The sequence below is a fragment of the Nanorana parkeri genome, unplaced genomic scaffold, assembly GCF_000935625.1.
Source record: "Nanorana parkeri isolate BGI_ZX_2015 unplaced genomic scaffold, ASM93562v1 scaffold17, whole genome shotgun sequence".
In the NCBI taxonomy this organism is placed as follows: Eukaryota; Metazoa; Chordata; class Amphibia; order Anura; family Dicroglossidae; genus Nanorana; species Nanorana parkeri.
In genome coordinates this window covers 2,248,944-2,273,685 of record NW_017306285.1, presented here as the reverse complement: position 1 = coordinate 2,273,685, position 24,742 = coordinate 2,248,944, and the positions used below count along the sequence as shown (strand labels likewise).

The 24,742-nt window shown below is 43.5% G+C and overlaps 1 protein-coding gene across 1 annotated transcript in view; it reads right to left on the bottom strand.

Annotated features, from left to right (window-relative positions):
• Nucleotides 1–24,742, bottom strand: part of COL9A3 (collagen type IX alpha 3 chain) — a 51,156-nt gene that overhangs the window by 7,755 nt on the left and 18,659 nt on the right. Inside the window, exons 8-30 of the mRNA XM_018559554.1 lie at nucleotides 24,155–24,208; nucleotides 23,356–23,409; nucleotides 23,082–23,123; nucleotides 22,916–22,972; nucleotides 18,374–18,427; nucleotides 16,332–16,385; nucleotides 15,754–15,807; nucleotides 15,372–15,425; nucleotides 13,390–13,443; nucleotides 13,151–13,204; nucleotides 12,152–12,205; nucleotides 11,418–11,471; nucleotides 10,111–10,155; nucleotides 9,953–10,006; nucleotides 7,657–7,710; nucleotides 7,106–7,159; nucleotides 6,901–6,972; nucleotides 6,166–6,201; nucleotides 4,489–4,533; nucleotides 4,074–4,106; nucleotides 2,124–2,270; nucleotides 1,571–1,625; nucleotides 769–951 (exon numbers count right to left, since the gene is read on the bottom strand). Coding sequence (XP_018415056.1) covers nucleotides 769–951; nucleotides 1,571–1,625; nucleotides 2,124–2,270; nucleotides 4,074–4,106; nucleotides 4,489–4,533; nucleotides 6,166–6,201; nucleotides 6,901–6,972; nucleotides 7,106–7,159; nucleotides 7,657–7,710; nucleotides 9,953–10,006; nucleotides 10,111–10,155; nucleotides 11,418–11,471; nucleotides 12,152–12,205; nucleotides 13,151–13,204; nucleotides 13,390–13,443; nucleotides 15,372–15,425; nucleotides 15,754–15,807; nucleotides 16,332–16,385; nucleotides 18,374–18,427; nucleotides 22,916–22,972; nucleotides 23,082–23,123; nucleotides 23,356–23,409; nucleotides 24,155–24,208 — 1,417 coding nt within the window. The remainder of the gene's footprint in view (nucleotides 1–768; nucleotides 952–1,570; nucleotides 1,626–2,123; nucleotides 2,271–4,073; nucleotides 4,107–4,488; nucleotides 4,534–6,165; nucleotides 6,202–6,900; nucleotides 6,973–7,105; nucleotides 7,160–7,656; nucleotides 7,711–9,952; nucleotides 10,007–10,110; nucleotides 10,156–11,417; nucleotides 11,472–12,151; nucleotides 12,206–13,150; nucleotides 13,205–13,389; nucleotides 13,444–15,371; nucleotides 15,426–15,753; nucleotides 15,808–16,331; nucleotides 16,386–18,373; nucleotides 18,428–22,915; nucleotides 22,973–23,081; nucleotides 23,124–23,355; nucleotides 23,410–24,154; nucleotides 24,209–24,742) is intronic.

The window sequence follows — 24,742 nt, the reverse complement described above, 5'->3', positions numbered from 1 at the left end:
AGATAGATAGATAGATAGATAGATAGATAGATAGATAGATAGATAGATAGATAGATAGATAGATAGATAGATAGATATGAGAGATAGATAGATAGATAGATAGATAGATAGATAGATAGATAGATAGATAGATAGATAGATAGATAGATAGATAGATATGAGAGATAGATAGATAGATAGATAGATAGATAGATAGATAGATAGATAGATAGATAGATAGATAGATAGATATGAGAGATAGATAGATAGATAGATAGATAGATAGATAGATAGATAGATAGATAGATAGATAGATATGAAGGGTGTTACCTACCAAAGGATTTGTATTTCTGTGAAACCACCTTTGTGATTCATAAACTTCTGCCAGATAGCACAACCAGGAAGACCGCAGTGATACGTGGTTGTGCAGCGTTACTACCTCCTGGTTCAGCTTTAGTGCTTCCTGAGTCACCTCCTTGCTAATTGGACAGCAGCGCTGATGCCCTGTCCAATAAACCGGCCAAAGGGGTGACATAGTAAGCGAAAACTTCTAAAACAGGAAATAAGTGTGCCTGGCTATGTAGTCTGGGAGGACAACAATCCTTTGACAAGTAAAATAGAAAACAGATGTATGTAGTTCTAATTTCATAGCATGAGATGGGCATAATATAGTGCAGGTACTCACTCCATATGATCTATTGCATTATTACAGGTGGCACTGACAAATTATGAACATAGTGACCACACAAAGTGCACATAAACACAGATTAACCAGCAGCATGCCCTCACCTCTAGAACCGGGATCACCCAGTTCTCCGGTTGGCCCACTATATCCAGGTGGTCCACGAGCACCAGGATGTCCTACACGTCCAATTTCACCTTGAGGTCCAGGTGGCCCAGGAGGACCTGGCCGACCAACTGCTCCTGGAGCCAAAGGCCTTCTGAGATTAGCAGCTAGCTGTGCAATTTGATCTAGGAAGACAGAGAGAAGACAACACTTATGCCATCGTCATTATCCTAAATAGAAGGCAAGACATCAAAAAGCATTGCAATGAATTCACTACTAATGCAGAACATTATATGGTTTGACCTGTACTTTGATACTGATATGTAGCTTCTATGCATACAAATGTTTCTGCAAACAGCAGTGATGGGGGAATAAGGGGTATGAATGATGAGAGTTCATGCTAAGAATGGGATGGATCTGAGGTGTGCAAAATAGGACCATCATTAGGGCATTATACAAACTTATGATTATTAGTCTTGGACAGGCACTGGACTCGGAGGGCTTGGGGACATGGAATCCAGGTTGCTAGTCACCAAAGAAGGTTGCAGAATGGACAATCAGGTTAACAAAATCACAGCTGCAATAATATTAGAGGCAGGAAGATAACCCGCATAGTTTGTGACTATATGGGGCAAATGTTCCTGCTTGACGGCATTGTTCCTTGACTGGAGTTTGTACAGGAGCTAAAGAAAGCCGTATGTCAGAACCTCCATGTTCCCTTTTATTTTTTTCACCATTTCAAAGGGCTTTGAACATGCCACTGATTTGGCCAGTAATAATTATTATAAATGCAGAAAGACTCACCGCTAATCATTCCACCGCACAACTCCCGAATTTGCTGCTCGCTGGCCAGCTTGCCCTAGAAACCACAAAATATCATTAGTAAGGTCGTAATCTAAATAGAACATGGGCAATCTAAATAGAACATGTGCATTGCCCATGGAGGGCAAAGGAACAGGTTCACTTGAATAGTGGCCCCACCAGCAACTTATATCTCCACTTCACTACCCTAAGACTCATGTACTGGTGGGACTACAATTAGATTATACCTGTTGCTTTGTCATCTATGGTCAGGTTAACAATTTTCAATCTTCAGAGTGATGTTGCAGAGTATCATTAATTCCACTTTGGGTAAAGCCATGTTGGATAACTATGCAGTGTCCAGGCACAGAGCATGTGGACCAAGGTGTGCCAAAAATCCCAGTGTTTCACAGCTTAATAATTGGCAATGGTATTAGAGTTAAAGTGATCTGTATGCACAGGGAGAACCCCGCATCCCGGGCCATGGCTGTTTAGAGGGCCTTGACCCCACTCCAAGTCAGTATTGAGCTAGAAGCACAGACAGAGGTATACTTACAGGGACTCCAGATTTCCCGGTTAATCCTGGAACGCCTTGTTCTCCTTGGAATCCCATTGGTCCTGGTGGGCCGGGAACGCCTAGTACTCCAGCTGTGCCGTTGGGCCCAGAAATACCCTTAGGACCTAGTTCACCTCTCACTCCTGGCTGGTAGAGACACAGAAGACATTACAAGGGTAATGAAGAACATACAACTTTATTGTCATTGAATTGGTTCTGTATGCGGTTGAGTAGCAAAACTAAGACATTTGGAAGGCCCAGTTTGCACTGGTTTCAGCTTTTATATGCTAGGCTGAGAAGTAATGTTCCCAGCAAAGACATACAAACCTTAAGCAAGCTTCAGGCAGCTTTTTTGAAGCCTTAAAAGAGCCCTTTGACAAAAATCCTGGAGCATCGCACACTTGTTATTTGGTGGTGCTGGCTGCACCTTCAATAAGCTTTTAGCACGTTTTAAGCAGTGTCATAGCTTATTTAAATCTACATCCAATGCTCCCATTAAGCCCATTAGGTGGAAGAGCAAGCGAGCAGCTAGATAATGATGAGAAAACTAAGTCCTTGAAATAGCCACATGTGGTCAGCAGCTCTTCACAAAGCAGAGATCTCCCCGGAGGCCAGGGTCACCTGAGAATCTATGCGTATACAAGCCCAAAGGACTGCCAACAGATGTTCTAAGCATCTGACAGAGGCACCCATATTGTGATCAGTCTCTGAGTGTAGATTGAATAACCTAGGAGATGCACTGAGTTTTATTTGACTTTTTGCTTAGTGCTGAAGCCCTGATTAAGGGGGATCGTTTGGCTCCTGAAATGCGTAGGCTGCCAGTATTTTCCTGTTGTCCCTAGAGAAATTAAATCCTACAGTCTGGACCCTATAGACGTCTGTTTGGCACTTCTTTTGGTTTATATACCCAATAAGATCCTGACCACAACCAGTGCCAAAGCTTGTTTAAAGCTACAACCAATGCCTATTAAGAGCTCTCTTCATATTAGCATGTACAGGCTTATACATGTGTGAACTAGGCCTAGTTGTCTACAATATCTATAGAGCTCTGTGCTCTCCTTAGAAGTACCCCTAAAATAAAATGGTTCCATTGCTCTCTATACTGCCTAGAACGAGATGCAACAGTGTCAGTCACTAAAGCTATAACACGTCTGTCATGTCTTGTGTTTTCAGCTCTTGCTGCCAATATTGGTCCTTAAGACAAATAAAGACTTTTCTAGCCTAGTGAATCCAGCCTAGGGTCATAGAAGCACGGAGAAGAGGAGTAAGCTTGCAGCCCAATACATAGAGTTCATGAGGAGTGAATGACATAGAGGTCAGCCAATAGGAGGATGGGATCTGGTCTCTGGGTACATAAAGTCCATTCTTCACTCAGATACTCAGGAGCAAACCACGAAGAACTATTAACCGCAGTTTGTCAGTCCAGGTCTGGATGAACTGTGATTGGTTGCTCTGCTTATTAGACTTTGACCCGTTATATTGAATACGCTTGTTGGTATCACTTCTGAACGTAGAGCGTATTTAACACGTTATAGTGTGTACGTTGGCCAGTATCAGCCAATGAGATATAAACGTGTTCTAGAAGGTTTTAAGGCAACTTTGGTGGGTTGTTTCTGACCTTACAGACCGTGTGAGACAATTACCCCCTAAGAAGCTCGGGCCCTCTATGTCTGGTAGCTCTATTCTGCAGGCTGGTACAGTGCTGTATAGAGAAGGAAGTCAAAAACAATGTTCCATCTCTACCGGGGTTCCTTGTTACGCCATATTCTTCCCTGGTATAATAGTGACACTCACAGCCACAACTTCACAAATGCTCAACACGACCCCGCAAAGAACACAATACAGCACAGTTGTTACTTTGTGCTAAACAATCTTCATGTTAACTCAATTTCCCAGAAGACCTTCCAAACACACATTCTACTTTATACAATGAGTAAGGGTTATTCTTACCTCTCCCTTCTGTCCAACTGGTCCAAACGGTCCCTAAAAAACAGAACACAGAGAAAAATTCACTCCTATAGCTGTACAAATATACTGTATTTCCTACACCCTGCCATGCTAAGGAGCAGCGGAGGACTGGGTAAGAGGATATCCAGACATTGATCAGATTGGGCCCTGCAGTCAGTGACAGCTGCTAGGCGTTATACAGCTAGATACTCTCCCGGGGCCAATGACCCTTCGAGGGTGTAGGGACACCCCTTAGAAGAAGTCTGATATAATACATAATACATTTGTGAATGTGATTATTTATAATGCCCAAATGTAGCAGTGCCTCGGTTCCCATTTCAGATTGGGCTGGCTGTGGCCCTGGATGATGATGCCAAGTGATACAACCTACGTCTTTGTGGAGGTTTACATAACATACCATTTCTCCCTTCTCTCCTGGAAGTCCATCAGAGCCAGCGATACCCTAAAGAAGGAGATTAAAAGAATCACCATGTGACCATACTGACATGAAACACATATGGCCATACCGACATGAAACACATGTGACCATACCGACATGAACAAATAAAGAAAGTGACAATTCTACCTCTCTGCATAATATGTAAAATTGCATTAAAGCGGAGGAGCTGCTCACAGCAACCAACCTCCAGCCACCATGTTTCTAGCACAGTTGGAAACCAAATACTAACATTGAATTGGTTGCTCCAGAAGGGAGGCTGACAGCTATAAATCCTGATAGGGTTTCTAAGCCTTCCCTTTGCTTTACCCAAAACTAAAAAAAAAAAAAGGTTTGGGCTTTGAATACACTTTAAGGCCTACACTAGTTCTCTACATCTCCATAGTTTCTGCCTCCTATCATGGTGGTGCTTAATGGTTAGGCATTGGTAGAGTTTACTTGACACAGCCTATCCTCCTTGGAAACAGCCATGGTTGTCTGCATATACAAAGCACCAAGGCTTAAAGTGATTCAGTCAAAGCAGATTGGAGGGCCTAACATAGCCATAGAAAGTCTTGGGTGGTGTAACTTCTGCACCCCTTCATATTATTATGCCTGTTATTGTGGTAGTGATAGTGAATTGAGGTTTTGGGAAAGTTCACTTTGTCTCAACGCATCACTATAAGTGACACCTATAGTAATATGGCACCTAAGTGTCTCTAGAAGTGACTCTTCCATGGCCTAATCTCTTTGAAGGAACCATGGTAGCTTGCATATACCAAGGCTCCAAGGCTTAACGTTATAGCTAAACTTCCAATGGAAGCAGCCATTTTTCCAATACACATTCCAGTTTTCAAGGTGTTGAACAGGTTTAGCAGGTAAGAAATGAACAAGAAAATGCTCTTCCATTGGCTTGCATTCCCTGCAGGTGTTTGGCTTAGTGCATCTTTTAGGCATACAAGAGCTGAGCTCTAAATTATATATCTTAGTTCCTTAATAAACCAAAAAAAAAAGTGAGGTTAATGTATCTAAACCAATTTAAAGTTCTCTCATCCCTAAATATGTTATAACTGTAGAGAAGAAAGAGGGGGCTTTGAATAGAGCACCCAAGAGCGATCCATTGCACACAAAAATTATAGGCAAAGGAGCTAATTTTAAAATGGCAAAATATTAACATTCTACATAGAGATATATCAGATATACAATGCATGCCGTAGTTTAGTGACACATTACGGCCTCAAACAACTGCTGTATATATGTTTTTAATATCTATTTGAAGTTTGAATATTTATGTAACTATGTAACTATGTAATAATAACATTTGTTAATTTTTATAATAACTAATTATTTTTCATGCAATGGAACCTGTTTGGGTGCTAAATTTGTATCTCCCTGATTCTGTTAATCTCTTACTTCCAAAATATACTAAAACGTTCATGTATTCATATAAAGAGGGTATGTCTATGGAGCCCATCCTTCTCCTTTGTAGTATATCATTCACTTTATACTGTGTTTGTATAATATGAGAATTTGGCATTTGCATTGTTTGTGTGCCCTTCCTAAAATACACCCAAAATAAAGAAATAAAGGCAATTCAATGTACATGAAGTAAACCAGCGGTCATATTGTCTCAAGCCTTTCAAAGCCTCATGCCCTCACCTCGCTTCCTTTGGGTCCCGAAGCTCCTACTGGACCCTGCCAGAGAAGAGAAGATTGGGTTAAGGTTATGACCTTGCATACACACAACATGTAGCACATTCCTGTCTAGCAGGTGTTCCTGTTTTTCTGTCCTGAGCACCAGCACTAATTGTTGTCTAATTGGGGAGGCTAACGATGGATTAGAGGCCCCTGTGCGGTGTATGGGGAGAACGTTTAGTACATCTGACAGTGTGATAAACAAAGACTGCTGAGTCTTAATGGTGTTATTTCTGGATGGCTGGTTGGCATCCGTTAGCAAAGTTCCCTAGACATCTAGAGATTCATCATTCACATTTCTACGGGTGCAACTGGACATAAGGAGGAATACAGCCTACAAACATTAGAACATGTTCTTCTGATCCAGCCAATGGCTGGTGGACGGGCCTGCTCAAAGGAAGAATCACTTGGCCAGGATAGACTTGTATGACCAATCCATCTCACTTTCGCCATTACCAATATATTGTAACTTGTTACATAGTTTACAACTTTTTCTTCTACCCCTCAACAATCTACCCTACGTTGCCTAATTCTGTCTGGAAGAATAGTCCACCGTCAGCTGGGGTTCTGGTAGTCACTTGCTTCGATATTGTTACCAAGTCACCATTTCCTCTGTGCTTAATGTTTACTATACCATTTTCACTGTGCTGCCACAAAGTATATTATATTCTCTCGTACTGATAAATATCCATCTCTTACCCGCTCACCAAATCCACCACGGATGCCAGTAGGTCCTGGTAAGCCAGGGTCACCAATGTTGCCTTTTGGACCCTAAAAAGGAAGTAAAGGTAAAACTGAACATATCCCTATGCTGGCAACATGAAAGAACAAAAAGGACACTTAAAATGGATTTCCATAAAGGCTTTTCATGCTAATACATATCACAAAGCAAATAAAAATGTACCTGGAAGCCTCTCACTCCGGCAACTCCAATGGGTCCTTGTAATCCAATTCCACCCTGCGGCGAGAAAAAACAAAAAGTCAATATTTCATGGAGGGCTCTAGCTGGCCAAGAAGGCTGGTTAAGCATTCGTTCTCTGGGTCAATGAGCCTGTATGGATAGCTGCGTAATCAACAAGCTTGATAAGCTTTGGGACACGGCTGTCCACTGTCATCAACTGAACAGTATGTGGCCCATGTAAGCTATAGTTGCCTTTAGGACAAAATTTACCATGACGCTTCTGGGCTAAGGTGCCTGAGCTTTACCAGAACATGGGCAGGGTCACCACGTGTCTTAGAAGGGTTAACAGGCTTTTATATAATGGATAGCAGTCATTCGGAGCGGTGTTGAGGTGGGGTCTTGTTTCAGTTTGGGAATGGTGCTTATGAATGTAACTACAATCAGAAACATGAATGGGAGAATTTGATTGTGTTTCATGGACAGACCTTTCAGATATTCTTAAGAAGAAGGCTCAATGTGTTTCAATAGATGTTTCTGTTCAGCTTTCTACTTACAGCCACTCCTCTGGGGCCGGCTTCTCCTCTCTCTCCTGGGGGGCCGGCTTCACCCTGGAAGAAGAAGTAAACCTCATGCTTTAGACACACAGATTTAACAATATACACTTAAATGATGCAACAAGTGCACTCTGACATGGCGTGACATACAGACACCTAACTGTCCTGCCAACCTATTCTGATGCCAATACATGATAAAGGGCTGTAAGGTGTTGCTTTCCTGTAACATCTGATGTAGTTTATACTAGCAGCTGCCTAGCATCTATCAGGACCTTTGCTGTGTGCTGTTATTGCCATGCGTACCACGTGCCTACACCTCCACAATACTGATTTATCTATACAGGCTGTGACTATAGACAGGGCTGGATAAACCATTATGGCAGTCGTGTGCCAGTGCCTATGGAGCAAAAATACCCTGGGCTGCACCAAGCTTTGAAATATACCAGCTGCTACTTTCTCATTTGTTTCCCACTCTTGGACACCAAATGTCTTGTTAAATTTTAAAAAATGAACTCTCGGGGGAAATCATTTGATGTTGAAGGGAGTCAGAAGTATTAGGAACCTTTCTCTTGTTTATTGATATCTACCATTAAAATAAATGAGACATCAAGCTTCCCCTAGCACATTTCAGCATTAGGAATAGTCACATGACACAAGTGGGGAGTTACAAAATTGAATCATCATTGGGGGTACCTAGGGCAGAAAAGTGTCTAAATATGACCCTAACTGCAGAGTCTTGGCCAGGAAGTCGTCAACATAGTTCTTCTGTCCCAGCTCTCTGAGGACTCCTGGCATGCATTTACTTCTTTCCCATATCAATGTTCTGCTCTGCCCATTCCCAATTGGTACACTGCTCTCGCCAAACATGCCCTCATGACAGTAGAAGAAACATCGAATTGGCTGAGGAAACCTGCAGTGGTAGCATGGCACCAGTGTGGGCTGATAGTCAAGAGCGGATGTTCTACCAAAAAGTTACCATAAATACATTTCTAAATCTTGCTGTGCACCACCTAGAGTCCTGGTGCTCAACCTGCACCCTTAGGGCCACATACGGCCCTTTAGTAACTCCACAGTCTCTGAACATCGGTAGCAATTCTAAAGTCTCTTACACTTTTTGGTTGCATTACATACAATGAATATTATGTGCAACCTTTTGTTGTCATGGGCCGCACTTGAGGCCCCCTGAATGTAGTACGGTGATTGCCACTGACCTATTGTGAAGGTGAATACCACCAGTTCCACACCAACTAACTTTGGGAAACCCTGATTTATTTTTATCATTGAGGATTTACCTGAAACTGAATTCTATGTTTGGATGGTTCCCAATAAGATAAAGTACCAGCTGGCTGTTTCTATCTGCCTGGGAGTCTGTTAGGAAGAAGCTCAATCGAACCTCCTCACTACTGATGTCCTTCTTTCAAGCAGCCTCAGGCCAATCAAAGATCAGACCTCCAATGAGGATGGGTGACCTTGCTTGGCCTGAATGAGATGACAATGGACATGCTGGAGGTTGTAGCCATGAACATGTGGGAAAACCTTCCTTCCATGGTCACCAGGAGATAAAAGAACTTTATAGCCGATTTGGAATGATGATGCCAGCCTATAACTACCTTTTTTTGCGATTTTGCGGGTGCGCGCAATTTTAAAGCATGACATGTTTGGTGTCTATTTACTCGACGTGACCCCGACTTTTTATATTTTACCAAAAATATGGGTGATAAATGGGTGTGGTTACTGGGGGTGTGGCCACTAAAGGGTGTGGCCACTGAGGGGTGTGGTCACCGAGGGGCGCTGTAAAGCTTTCTCGCACAGGGCGCCTAAAGGCCTAAGGCCGGCCCTGTACCAGATCAGTGTTGGGCAGGGTTACTTTTTATGATGTGTCAATGACTTGTTGAAGGGAAATTCCAGCTTACACCATGATGTTTTCAAACAATATGAGAGTGTTGCTACCGTCTGATGTATATGGTCTTGGGAAATTCTAAGGGCGGGGAGACAAAGGACCAAATATTATCAGGAAACTATCAATATTATTAGCAGAAGACCTAAAGTAGAAAGTCACCATTTCCCAACATGGGCCTCCCTATACATAGCAGAGAAGATATACTGATTTTATCATTAGGGTGTAAGAGATAACATCATTATCAGTACCGTTTTTCTGCTGCTAAACTCTCTGAAAAGAGGGATTGGATACCCCAGAGAAAACTTTGTGATCTCAGTACATACAGCTTAAAGGAGTTTTCCACCTTTAACCAAACACCTCTTGCTCCACCCCTTTTGGGTGTTGTGGGATACATACGGGAATACCTGGCTCTCCAGAGGGTCCAGCTTCTCCCAGCTCTCCATTGCTGCCCTGAAAGGGGAAAAAAGTGTTCATTATATTAAAAAACCTGAATCGTGAAAGGGCACATGAGATTTTCGGGTCTGTTGTGTGGGACCAATGCCCAATTAACTTACCAGCTGACCTTTTTCTCCCTTTGTTCCAGCTTTACCCCCAAGCCCCTGATAAAAGAGAAATACACTTAATATGGGAAAACATATCCTTCAAGCAATCCATTTTCATTGTTTTTACATTGCACAGTGATTGGATAGGCTGCATCCTCAGTGATGTCACCGGTCTCTAGTGATTAGATAGGCTGCATCCTCAGTGATGTCACCAGTCTCTAGTGATTGGATAGGCTGCATGCTCAGCGACAGAGGCAGCTCTCTAATTAGGTGAGTTAGGCGGCCGCCTTAGGCCTCGCATGCATAAGGGCCTCGCGGCTGCCTAACTCGCTCGATCTACAGCAAAGCTAGTTTAACCCACGCCACCCGTGTCCCATTTTCATGATGGGTGTAGGTGGGGGCCTCACATTTGAGTTTCGCCTAAGGCCTCAAAAAGTCTAGAGCCGCCTCTGCTCAGTGATGTCACCGGTCTCTAGTGAATGGATAGGCTACATTCTCAGTGATGTCACCAGTCTCTAGTGATTGGATAGGCTGCATGCTCAGTGATGTCACCAGTCTCTAGTGATTGGATAGGCTGCATGCTCAGTGATGTCACCAGTCTCTAGTGATTGGATAGGCTGCATGCTCAGTGATGTCACCAGTCTCTAGTGATTGGATAGGCTGCATGCTCAGTGATGTCACCAGTCTCTAGTGATTGGATAGGCTGCATGCTCAGTGATGTCACCAGTCTCTAGTGATTGGATAGGCTGCATGCTCAGCGACAGAGGCAGCTCTCTAATTAGGTGAGTTAGGCGGCCGCCTTAGGCCTCGCATGCATAAGGGCCTCGCGGCTGCCTAACTCGCTCGATCTACAGCAAAGCTAGTTTAACCCACGCCACCCGTGTCCCATTTTCATGATGGGTGTAGGTGGGGGCCTCACATTTGAGTTTCGCCTAAGGCCTCACAAAGTCTAGAGCCGCCTCTGCTCAGTGATGTCACCAGTCTCTAGTGATTGGATAGGCTGCATGCTCAGCGACAGAGGCAGCTCTCTAATTAGGTGAGTTAGGCGGCCGCCTTAGGCCTCGCATGCATAAGGGCCTCGCGGCTGCCTAACTCGCTCGATCTACAGCAAAGCTAGTTTAACCCACGCCACCCGTGTCCCATTTTCATGATGGGTGTAGGTGGGGGCCTCACATTTGAGTTTCGCCTAAGGCCTCACAAAGTCTAGAGCCGCCTCTGCTCAGTGATGTCACCGGTCTCTAGTGAACGGATAGGCTGCAATCTCAGGGATGTCACTGGCCTCTAGTGAATGAATGGATACAGGACATTCTGATACTTACAGGTAGCCCATTTGGTCCCTTCTCTCCAGGAACTCCTGGCCGTCCTTGATCACCCTGAAACACACAACAAAAAAGAAATGGTCTATTGTTCATGCAGAGATTCAGTAACAGCCCATTATAATGGTTTTAGCACACTTCCCCTGATGCATCCCATCTACACCTGCCCAGGGAAACAATTGAGCTGGAACGATTTTTTTGGCCATTCACAACTGTTTGCACATGTTTTACTGAAGGTAAATATATTACTCTAACTGCTTAAAGTGGAACTGAACTCAAAAAGTGAAGAATTGCTGTTATAGGGAACATTTAGAAATGTTTATAACACAGGTTCCAGGACACAGCTTCGTGTTCTGATCCTTAATTCAACATCAGATGAACAGTTCACATCATAAACCCAGTACAGTAATGCGTTTCAGCCACACATGGACTTAGTCATAGCTATAACCAAGGCCATGTGTGGCTGAAACAAGTTAGCAGGTTTATGATGTGAATCTGATATTTCATAAAGACAAATGCTACTGACAAACCATATCAGATATGCAATATTTTGCTGCCCAGAGCTCTACTGAGCAGATGACTAGGGTAGGAGTTGGGCAGCACAAGCTGACCTTGGAGGGTTGTAATTATAAATCCATCTCAGGGGCATAAAATCTACAGATGTCGGTTCTTCTTTACTCTCACGTATTGGTCTATTTGAACAAACACCATATCACTTCCTCTGAATCAGTACAAACCTTCGCACCGTCCAGGCCAGAGGTCCCATCTCGTCCATCCTTTCCAAGCATTCCCTGTGAGGAGACAAGTTATAAAAAGAATGACTTCTGAACCACGTATTGGTTTATTACATAGGCAAGCTCTGCTTCCTGCTTAGTAGTAATGCACATTGGTTGTGCTTCTCTCTCACTGCATGCATGCCAGCTAGGTGTGTCTAATTGAAAGCAAAGTACTGGGGCTGAGACTCTGTCACAGCAGTCATTCAGCAATCATTTCCCTTGTCTGATCTACAGATGGCCAAGCAAACAGCTATGCACACAAATGAACTACCCATATGGCACCTGTTTTACCTGCCAAAAGGTTTGTATTTCTGTCCATCAACTCCTGAGATGTACATAGCTCTGCCCTACAGCCCAGCCCTGTCTGGCAGGGTAGGACACCTGTTTTTTCCTTGCTGCAGTACAGTAACACTCTCAGGTCTCCTCCCTCCCTGTGACTGGACAGTGAAATGAGGAGCAGCAGACCGATGAGCTCATCTCTTTGACACTCCTATCAGCACGTTCCTTGTTGCCACTGCAGTGCCACTGATTGGCTCCTTGTGCTGCTTCTCCTTATTCCAGTATAAGGTCTGCTGTACAATGGATTGCAGCGGTCGATACTAAGATGAATTAAAGCACTTACACTGATTGCATTACAAAATATGTATTTAATAATAAATAATAGCTTAATTTGTGTCTTTTATGTCTGCCTGGAGTTCTGCTATAGCTGGAGGCCATTATCCCACATTGGATGTCCTACCTCTGGCTAGTTTTTGTGCATAAACAAGCAAGAGTAAGATCTGACCAATCTGGCCATAGAGGATTTGTCTATGTGTAGCTGTTGCAGACTGTGAGCTCCTCTGGGGCGGAGCCTAATATGATGTTTCTCTTTCTTCCATGATCAGGTGAGGTAATACACTGATTATACAATACTTATATACTTCTCTAAAGCTTTTTTTTTGTAAAGGGAAGACCTCTTACCGGTTCTCCTATAGGGCCCAGACCTCCAGGCATCCCTTTAGGTCCTGGTTTGCCCTAAAGCACAAGCAACATAAAAAATAATAATTCAGCTCAGACATATTCACAGACATGTGTTGGTGAATGTCTCTCTCTCTGTATAATACAAATAAAACAGCAATAAAGGTTTATTCAACAAACTTATGACATGTATGGATTTCTTTACATCACATAAACAGAATTGGGTTATATTAGACACTTACCGTGTCTCCCTTTGGCCCTTGGTATCCCTGGGGCCCCCTCACACCTTGATCCCCCTGAAACAACAGAGAAATAAAGTGATGACCTGCGCCATTGCTCACTGCTCCTACATAATGGCCAATACACTTTTACATTCTATAGTTGGACTGGCAAAGGATGGAGCCTCTGTCAGGATTTTATTGCCAATCTGTGTACCTTACAGGGAGATTTCCCCTTACTTCCTGTTAGAACAGGAAGTGATAGGCAATCTCTCCAACAGGGACACTGACAAAAGACATAGACACATATTAGTAGATTGGGGGGAAGGTTAGAACTGATGTCATTGTTGTCTATGCCATCGTATCCTGGTGACATCTGCTCCCCCGTTCGGCTTTAAGCAAATCTTATTTTTTGTATTTGTTGTAAAATTTCCTATGAATAACAGCACTTCCTGTTGTACGCTGACAACATTAAGCCACCACCTCACAATTAAGAAGCAGTGTTGTCGGTCTACCATATGTGCTTGCTTCAGCTGGCCAATGGTCTGCTTATCTGATAGCCTCAATAGGCAGCCCAATGGCCAACTGAATGAGCGTGCACGGCAGGCTGACAATTCTGCTAATTGCAAGGCAGGGTCAACAAGACCATTGTACATCGGCATGATCCAGGTACTCCCAGATCTGGTTGGGTTTGTATTGGTTGTGTGTGTTTATCAGTGTGTATGAGTAGGATGCATTGTCACCCTGAAACAGGAAGTGATGTTACTGGCAGTATCTCCAGGTAAGAAAGTTGTGTAACAAACCAATGCAACAGATTCACAAAAAGCTGATTTGCTTACAAAAGCTGTATACAGTGCAGTGATGCATGATGCCCACCGTACCACAAAAAATACATTTTGGGTTTACATGCACTTTAAAGAAAAATCCAACAGGGAGAGAACACCATTGAGGTGGGTGGAGCTGAGAACACAAATGCAGCTCCTCCACAATCCCTTGGAGGTGTCCAAAAACTGATGGGTGATGCCCACCACCCCCAATCCAAAATGGTTGTAGTCTCTAATCTTACATTTCTGTATCATGCCTTGTCAATGCAATGGGAGTGCTAGCCAGCTGACTTCCCTCAGTGATAGGCTGGGCAATTATATAATAATAAAACAAATTGTTGAAGATATAACCTAAGGTGGACCCTTCTACGAGGAGTCTTGGAGGAGGTTTCCCAGTCCTTTGATATAGTGGACATATTGTCTAGGTGGGTCGATGTCCCTGGCCTGATTCTACCTGCTGGTTACGGTCTCTCTTACAATATCAACCAGTAGGAGATCATAGAGGGATGACAGGTCCTCGTTACAGGCGTATGTGACTGGTGGGAATCTCAGGCTGACTGTAAAGTGCCACACATGGCAGGTAATGTTAACTTGCTGCAACCAAATAAATGTATAAAATATGAAATGATGGACCTTGTGAAGGGCCGTCACTGTGGCCCTTCAACCTTCTTAAAGGGATGTGTCATTGTGTGTTCCCAGCTGGGTAAAAAGGGTCGATATAGCTCTGGTTTTGCACAATGGTTTGCCTATTTACGCAAATGTTAGGGTTCCCCAATTGACATTCTGATCCTGTGACCCTTTATCCTTCTTAAAGGAATGTGTCATTGTGTGTTCCCAAGGGTCAATATAGCTCTGGTTTTGCACAATGGTTTGCCCATTTACGCACATTTTAGGGATCCCCAATTGACATTCTGAAGCTCTAGATACACCTTCATGTCGTTCTTGCATCTGGACCAGGTCAACAAGGCCATTGTACATATGCATGATCCAGTTACCCCCAGATCTGGTTGAGTTTGTATTGGTTGTGTGGTTATCAGTGTGTATGTGTATGTATTATCCCTGCACCAACCTTTTTGGGAGCATTGTCTCCTATAATAACAACACCATGATGGCTCAGAGACACTTCTCATCAAGTGAATACTCAGTTATAAGAGAGGAAACATGCCTCAAGTTTATACGTACAGCTTTCCCAGGTGGTCCTGGAGCGCCGGAGGGTCCCCTAAATCCGGTGTCTCCCTAAAAAGAAGAGATAGATGATTATTACATGAAAGTCCCTTGGCCATAGATAGGCTAACAAAACAATGAAGAGATTCACAGGTCGCTTTAAAGAATAACTCCACCTTGGCTGAACTTCCATATCAGCCGAGCATTCTGTATTGGTATGGACATCAATAGGTTCTGGCGAATGGCTAGGTAATGTGCCACGCATCCTGGTCACCATGAGATTAGACAGCCAACATTTGCTGCCTTACACATGTAGGACTCTTACGAAGTCCTTTAAAAGTGTGATACAGGTTGAACGTCAACATGCGGCAGCAGAAATGTACCGTGAATGAGCACTCACCCTGTCTCCTCCTGGTCCCTGGGGTCCGACTAAGCCCCTTCCACCTCTTGGGCCCTGGAAAAAGAAACAACAGTTTAGTAACTTGTATAACATATATTCAGAGCTATCTGTATGGGACTCGGTGCTGTATCTACACTATGAAGTGTCATGAATAAAGGGGCAGCCATTCATTCTGTACTTTACCAAAGCATGACTATTGCTGTATATGCGGAGAAAGCAGCAACAGAGTTGATGATGGGATCTCAGCTGGGGGCATAGAGCAACCACAAGTCTCTCTTTTGCTTAGGTCACATGCAGGTTCTGCCGGTTTGCCTGCAAGCCCTGTACTGACTGCCCAATGTTTGCACTTTGGCAACCCTGCAGTACATTAAATCATAGAGACCTCGGGTACTCCATTTTGTTACATATATCATTCAGTCTTTAGAAAATACATAACATTGGTTCTAGTTCTCTTTCATAATCACATGATACCATTGAGAACCCAAGGGGGGTCAGAGCCCGCCAACAAAGTGATGCCAAACTTGTATACGGCCGGGTCTCATAAAGGGTTCTGAAAGGAAAACAGTGGATTGGTTTACCTGTAAGCCCACACTGCCAGGGATTCCTGCTGGTCCCGGTGGTCCTGGGTCTCCCTGTAGAGAAGAAGACTCAGTTAAAGCATCTGGACAACATGTGACACATCAGCTTAATGCTGGAATGGAATGCAGCTACAACTGCAAAAATAAACAACTTTCCCCCAGCAATCCAGGCTGAATCGTTAGCGTTAATTAGATAATGGCGTCTACAGAGAGTCACAAACAAAAGGCAATGACAGATTAGACTCAACCAAGAGCACATGATCTGCCCAACACAGGCAAGTATGATGGGCCAGGGGTGACCATGTCATTTCTGCATACTGTGCCTTTGGGCCTAAAGTGTCCATTTATACTAGATGTAGATCAGGTGACTATTGAAACTTCACACTTGTTGGCCTTCTTTTACACAGACTATCCCTCCTTCGTTCTACAATGAATATTGACGCCAGACTCATCCACCTTATTAACCATTCATTGGCAACCCCTTCTTCTGCCAATCCCTTTACTGACTTCCAATACCCCCGACAGATACAATTCTAAATCCTAACCACATACAAAGCCATCCACAACTCTGCCCCCAGCAACGTTATCTCAAAATATCACCCAAAATGTCCACTCTGCCCCTCCCAAGACCTCCTGCTGTCTAGCTCCCTCCTCCCTTTCTCCTATGCTCACCTTCAGGATTTTCGAGAGTCTCTGCTATGCTCTGGAACTTCATAGCACAATCTGTCTTGTAAGCACTCACAAATAGGGTCCTCCTAATCCCCTTGTCTTGATTTAAATAGGAACTGTGCTGTCTTCCTGTTTGCTCAATATAAATCATGTACAATAATAAGAATGTGGACCCCTTCCTTTGTGATATGGACATGGCTCACTCTTACCTAGCTGTCATTTGCCACAAAGTGAATAAGGGTTTACATGGCCCATAATGAATTGGAGGGCCCATAAACTGGTCTTGCATGACTGCCTTTTGGTGGCTCTGCTCACCACTCTATAAGACTATATCAGACACTTCCCATTTTGGGGATCAGTAGACTATCGGCTGAAAAAGTTCCAGCTGGGCCAGATCTGTGCCATCAGCAATGAGGTCATGCATGCCACATTGGCAGTCCATCTGCTGTCTGTTTACCCTGTATGTAGAATAAGAGTTTAGATCTCTAAGGCTTCCTATAGACAGATCACTCCCAATTTTACCTTCTGTCCATCCTTTGCCCATCCAGTCGTATACAGTGGTGGGCAGAGTCCCTAAAGGAACTCATGGAAGACCAATGTATGGGCCCACCAAGCTGTCTGTTTATTCTGTATGTAGAATAAGAGTGTAGATCTCTCAGGCTTCCTATAGACAGATCAAGCCCAACTTTACCTTCTGTCCATCCTTTGCCCATCCAGTCTTATACAGTGGGGGGCAGAGTCACCAAAAAGCATTCATGGAAGACCAATGTATGAGACCACCAAGCTGTTGTCAGCGAAACTCCCGCTCTGCGCATGCGCAGCGGAGAACAAACACGCGCAGGCGCAGCCGGGAACAAATACGCGCCAAGAGGCGCACAGGAAGTTACATCATAGATGAACTCACTGCCCTATTTAAGCCCAGCTCAAACGCCCACTAGTTGCTGGTTTGTCTTGTCAGCTTGATCGTGTTCCTTGTCTCCCGTTTAGCCTTCTCCTGTATATACCTGATTCCCCTGGATTTGACCTGTTCCTGTGTAAACGACCATCCTTGCTTGCTGCCTGCCTTTTGACCTCGGACTGTTTTGGATATTCTTCGGCCTGCTCCCTACTTCTACTGAATTGGATTTCATGGCTTTTGACCCCGGCTTGTTGTGACCTCGATTACTGGACTTTCCTAAAGGACTCGTGCCTCTCCCTGTCTGCCTGGCCTTTGTCCTCAACCTCAAAGGTCACAAGACACGAGGTGCAAGAGAAGCCTCCTCTCACTTCGGCCTCCCTACCAGGTACGTGATAGCTGTCTGTTTATTCTGTATGTAGAATAAGAGTATAGATCGCTCAGGCTTCCTATATAGACAGGTCACCCCCAATTTTACCTTCTGTCCATCCTTTCCAGACTCCCCTATATCTCCTTTGTGCCCTGTGTGACCCTGTAAATAAAAGAAAAGAGGAGAATTAGTGATCAGACCACATAAATGGAAGACATTTAAGGCTATTCACAAAAATACATAATGTAATTGACTAGACGGGCCACATACAGGCACATCTACCACTGGGATTGGTGGTTGGAGATTTCCCAGACTGTGCTGGAATCACTGCACTACCACAATCTCTCCATCGTAGCCTGTGATTGGTGGAGAGCATGCTCAGTGCACTGTTCTCCTTTCTCCATGGAGAATACAGACAGACATAGAGGTGGGCAGTAAGTCATTCCTAAAGGGAATGTACAGTCAATATAAGCATGTATAAGAGATCAGCTCCTTCTATGTATAGTATGTATCATATAGGAACATGGAAGCAGCCATTGTTATTTATTACATAAGCAGCCTTGGCTTCCTGCTTGGCAGTGCTATACAGTGGTCATGCTTTACTTCTCACAAGTCTAAACGTTGGCCTATCCATCTAAAATAATGCACTCCACGTGTGGCTGATATTTCATCTCAGCAGTTGAGAGAGAGAGAGACAGAGTAAGTGTACTGAATGTGTGAGAGCTCCCTCTAGTGGCTAATCTACAAATATTTATATTTAATTGCATAAGAGAAACGTGGCAGCAGAAGTTTGTTGAAGCTGAACTCTGCTAAATACACAAATTAAATACATATAAGGGGACTGTTTTTGTATGGAATTTATATTTCTGTCCATCAAGTCCTTAGATTTACACAGCCCCAACAGACAGCACATCAAAATGGATGACACCACTGTTTCTGTTACAGTTATAGACTACAGAAGGGAGAGAGTGGTGTCCTCTCCCCACCCCCAGCCTTCTGATTGGACAGTGAAGGAGTAAAGAGAGACCGATTAGGTCACCCATCTGTTCACTATATTCTCTCCTCCTGTGAGCATGTTCCTTGTCAGTGTTTCTGCTTGCAGCACAATTGATAGGCTCCTAAGCCAATAAGGAGATTTAATCCGAAGAACAAGACTGTTTTTTTAAAAATGGAGTCATCACAGCCACATGGCCAAACAGAAAGCTTTGGTCATGTGATCTTACCCAAAGGGAATGTAGAATGATTTTTGGGCAAAACCTTGCAACTTTGAGCACATGAGATCACATGACCGATGCTCTGGCATTTGGTCACATGTTTAGCACTGGCAGGAAGCAGAATTCAAGTTATTTCTGACCTATCTATACCTTTAATTACTCATTACTCACGGATGGGATTTTTGTAAGGTTGAACTTGCACCACAGGTCCACTTTAATATGGTAAATTGTAATAAATTACTGTTTTAAAAACCTCTATGAATAAGCCTATGGGTGAAACATGTGAGGGGTTGTAGCTGGTTGGGGGTTTGCGGTGTTGGTATTTGTTGCTTTATACACTTTAGTTCACTGTTTTACTGGATTTGCTGTGAATTTCAATAAAGTCTGCAGCATTGGAGACGCACCTATTGGACCAGCACCTGGGGAGTCCTGGTGGTGGCTGAGGAATTGGAGTGGTGAGATTTCCTTTGGCTCTACATACATTTTAAATGTGTTATTATATTTTTAATACTAATTGTTATTATATATTTACTAATTAATGGTGAATAAAATAAATAAAGCAACAGTGTCTCTTTTACAAAGCTCTACAAATCTCTATAAAGGTAAAAACATTTTATAACGATACAGTAAAATGGAGTGTGTGTATGTGGGTGGTGCCCAACTTTTTTTTCCCAGCTGGAAATTCAAGGCTTGATTCTGTGGCATGGTATTTGTCAGGTATTCATATTGACTGATAATGGAGATAATAGCAATGGGACTTTATCTTTTGTACAGATGTTTTTGGAAGCCATCGTGATTTCATTGTGTCTTCATCTGCTACCCATAATCCTTTCATGTCCTCCCAGAGCCCGCCTGTGTGCGGTCCTCAAGTGTGATAAACTCTTTAAAACCATTGTTTGGGGGCATGGGAAAGACTATGGAAGTGCTGAATTATGCTAGTGGGGTTGTGACCTAGGCTCTGCAAATGGGCAGCTATGGTGGAATACAAAAACTGTACACGACAGTGATAGTTCATTGCAGGATATGTGCAAACATAAATGAAATAGAAGTCAAAGAACACAACAGCAACATAACTTACAATGACAACGACACTAAGGCAAAAAAAGGTGAGGAAAGAATTGTTGGTGAAAAAGCTTCAGCTCATCACAGGCCTAAGCTCATTGTGCACAAGGAACCATCTCAGCCATATTGTAAAGACAAAAGAACATCAAAGTCCAAATATTAGTGTTAAACAGACCCAAAGTCATCAACAAAATCAACTCAATACATCAAATCTACGAGTGTCCAGCACATTAAAGGAATTACCAACTCTGGTAGACAAAGTGACCAACAGCTGTTGGAGCTAAATAAGTGATCAAACAAAAGCCAAAGTACCCAAGAAGTGACTAGCATACTACAAAGATGAGTGATGATATATCCAGGATTCACATGTGGCCACCATATTGAAGCAACAATACATGTTTTTCTTCTGGAGACACCAGGCCCAACGTAGCTCAGAACCACAAATGGCTACCATTTTTAAGGCAAAGCTAATGGTCCTACTGGGGTTCCAAATCCCAATTCATCTCAAAGCCACAACTCACCACTGATGGTTTGATGGCTCTACTGGAGCTAGATGTCCCAACGACCACCATATTGCAACCACAGCTACAGGAGGGTGTAAGAATGTGAGATGGCCAAGCAAACAGAAAATCATTAAAGAGGACCCATGACCCTTTTATTGTTTTCAGGAAGATATGCTGAATAAGTAAGTCATATTTATTCATTATATAAGCAAGCTCTGCTTCCTGTAGATTATCTTATCTCATTGAAAAGGTATGTCTGACTGCAAACAATAGGCTACAGTGTGTAATGATGGCAAACGCCCACAATGCGGGGATGTCTTTGCCTAGGCTAAGTAACAATGAGATCTTTGCATAGGCTAAGTAACAATGAGATCTTTGCCTAGGCTAAGTAACATGTGATGATTTTTAATCATAGCTCCCCTATAAAGAGCTCTCTGGCTCCCCATCCTAGAGGGCAAGCTGACTACAGAGACCACCACCATTCTTAAACATAGCTCTCTCTAGTTTTCATAGCAAACTCATAAAGAGCAAGATCTGATCAAGATCAATATATATGTATTTTTTCCAGAAATGTACATCACATACTGTTACGCAGATTATATAGATTCCTATGCACACAAAAGGCAGTGCCCCCTTCCCCTATCTTACTGGTCTGAAACGGGCAGAACACTGGACCAGCACCTTAATGATATACCAAACCAATTTCAGATCCATGATCACAGGTGGCTACGATAGTCTTACCTTAAATCCTGGCATGCCAGGGGGACCGGGTGGGCCAGGTGGGCAAACAGCCGGACACTGCATTGAAGAGAAAGGACTATGGTTAATGCCTTTTAATCTATTGATACTTCTTCACGTGTTCTTAAAATGGCCTAACCTAATGAGGCCAGAGCATCGGAATACTTACCTGCAAATCTCCGTTGCTGTCGGGAACAACTCCTGGAAGACCCTATGATAAAATATCAGAGAATTCATGAGAGGAGAGAAAGCTGCAGGATCCTATCGCTACGTACTTATGTGAAAAGCCAGAGACCGTTCAACCAAATGGAGCAATCTCATTGGTTGCCTGCATATCTCTACACTTCAAAATGGTATTAATTACAGTCTGCAATCTGGAAATAACACATTAAATTCCTCTACAATGGCAACATACACAAAATCACACAATCAGAGCAGCTTACCGGAGGGCCTGGTGGGCCTGGGGGGCCAGGAAGGCCAGGTTGACCTGCAGGTCCCTGTGAAAAAAAAGATCAGACAACAATTTAATAATGACTGCTAACAACAGCTAAGCGGACCCTTCAAAAGAGAGCATACAATGCATTCAATATTAGTGCTGTCATATTAAAGCGTCAAAAGCAGCATATAACTAAAGCGAGTGCTTTCATGCTTTTCTTCTAAATCAAGTCTCCTGCCAGCTGAATAGCCGCTTATGACACAGTATTGATATTACAATTTAATTTGATAACATATTTCCCTTTAAATTAAGAATTGATATAATACCAATTTACTAAATGCTTCTTTTACATTTTTAAGGAAATATATAGTGTGCAGATTTCCTTCAAGGGTCAACTGGTCAGTCCGACACATTCCTTTGTGTACATAGCCTGTGCAGGGAGCAGAGATGTGGGAGGGGCCCAGCAGGCTCCACCCACTACAGGCTGCCTGCAAAATAACTACAGGAGGGGGCAGAAACAAAACCAGCCCCCTGCACAAGGAGAGAGAGCAGCAGTGACCGGTCTTTATTACAGGAGGGGGCGGAGACAAGACCAGTCAACCTGCACAAGGAGAGAGAGCAGCAGTGACCGGTCTTTATTACAGGAAGTGCCACACTGGATTCCTGCACAGATCTTAGGTGGCTACGATAGTCTTACCTTAAATCCTGGCATGCCAGGGGGACCGGGTGGGCCAGGTGGGCAAACAGCCGGACACTGCATTGAAGAGAAAGGACTATGGTTAATGCCTTTTAATCTATTGATACTTCTTCACGTGTTCTTAAAATGGCCTAACCTAATGAGGCCAGAGCATCGGAATACTTACCTGCAAATCTCCGTTGCTGTCGGGAACAACTCCTGGAAGACCCTATGATAAAATATCAGAGAATTCATGAGAGGAGAGAAAGCTGCAGGATCCTATCGCTACGTACTTATGTGAAAAGCCAGAGACCGTTCAACCAAATGGAGCAATCTCATTGGTTGCCTGCATATCTCTACACTTCAAAATGGTATTAATTACAGTCTGCAATCTGGAAATAACACATTAAATTCCTCTACAATGGCAACATACACAAAATCACACAATCAGAGCAGCTTACCGGAGGGCCTGGTGGGCCTGGGGGGCCAGGAAGGCCAGGTTGACCTGCAGGTCCCTGTGAAAAAAAAGATCAGACAACAATTTAATAATGACTGCTAACAACAGCTAAGCGGACCCTTCAAAAGAGAGCATACAATGCATTCAATATTAGTGCTGTCATATTAAAGCGTCAAAAGCAGCATATAACTAAAGCGAGTGCTTTCATGCTTTTCTTCTAAATCAAGTCTCCTGCCAGCTGAATAGCCGCTTATGACACAGTATTGATATTACAATTTAATTTGATAACATATTTCCCTTTAAATTAAGAATTGATATAATACCAATTTACTAAATGCTTCTTTTACATTTTTAAGGAAATATATAGTGTGCAGATTTCCTTCAAGGGTCAACTGGTCAGTCCGACACATTCCTTTGTGTACATAGCCTGTGCAGGGAGCAGAGATGTGGGAGGGGCCCAGCAGGCTCCACCCACTACAGGCTGCCTGCAAAATAACTACAGGAGGGGGCAGAAACAAAACCAGCCCCCTGCACAAGGAGAGAGAGCAGCAGTGACCGGTCTTTATTACAGGAGGGGGCGGAGACAAGACCAGTCAACCTGCACAAGGAGAGAGAGCAGCAGTGACCGGTCTTTATTACAGGAAGTGCCACACTGGATTCCTGCACAGATCTGGAAGAAATACACAAAGCTCAACAAGATTCAAGACAGAATACACAAGTCTCTTTTATTTTATTCTCTGGAATTCAGCTTTAAGCCGTGGTTCAGTATGCCCTTTCAGAGTAGATAACAATAAATAACATACCGATGGTCCCTGGGGTCCTTTACCGCCTGGTAAGCCACTCGGTCCAGCTAGACCCTGGAAGGAGGACACAGATCAGACACTTAAGGGACTCGTAGGATGCAGTCACACAAAAGCTACAGCTAAAAAATGCAATGTGACCTGGCCGAACATGACCAAGATCTGATACAGAATAACATCTACAACTGAATGACAGGTTTCCATTAAGTAGAGAATTGTACTAGAGACATTGGCACAATGACACAAGATATTTATTATGGCTACACGGGTCAACGTGGGCACGGGCAGAGGAGTAAGCACACTAAGGAGTAAGGAGTAAGCGCACTAAGCACAGAACAGGGGATACAAAATGCATTGGGGGAAAGGCAACACAAGAAGGGCAAATATTAGATGGGCATTAGAGTTATTGGGACAAACATGGAAGGCATGGCAAAGACAAGGGGTGATATAAGATAGAGGGAGATACAGGTGGAATATAGAGGATGGGAGGTATCAGGAAGCAGGGAGATACAGGCAGGATATGGAAGATGGAGGGTATCGGGGAGGGGGAGATACAGGCAGGATATGGAAGATGGAGGGTATCAGGGAGGG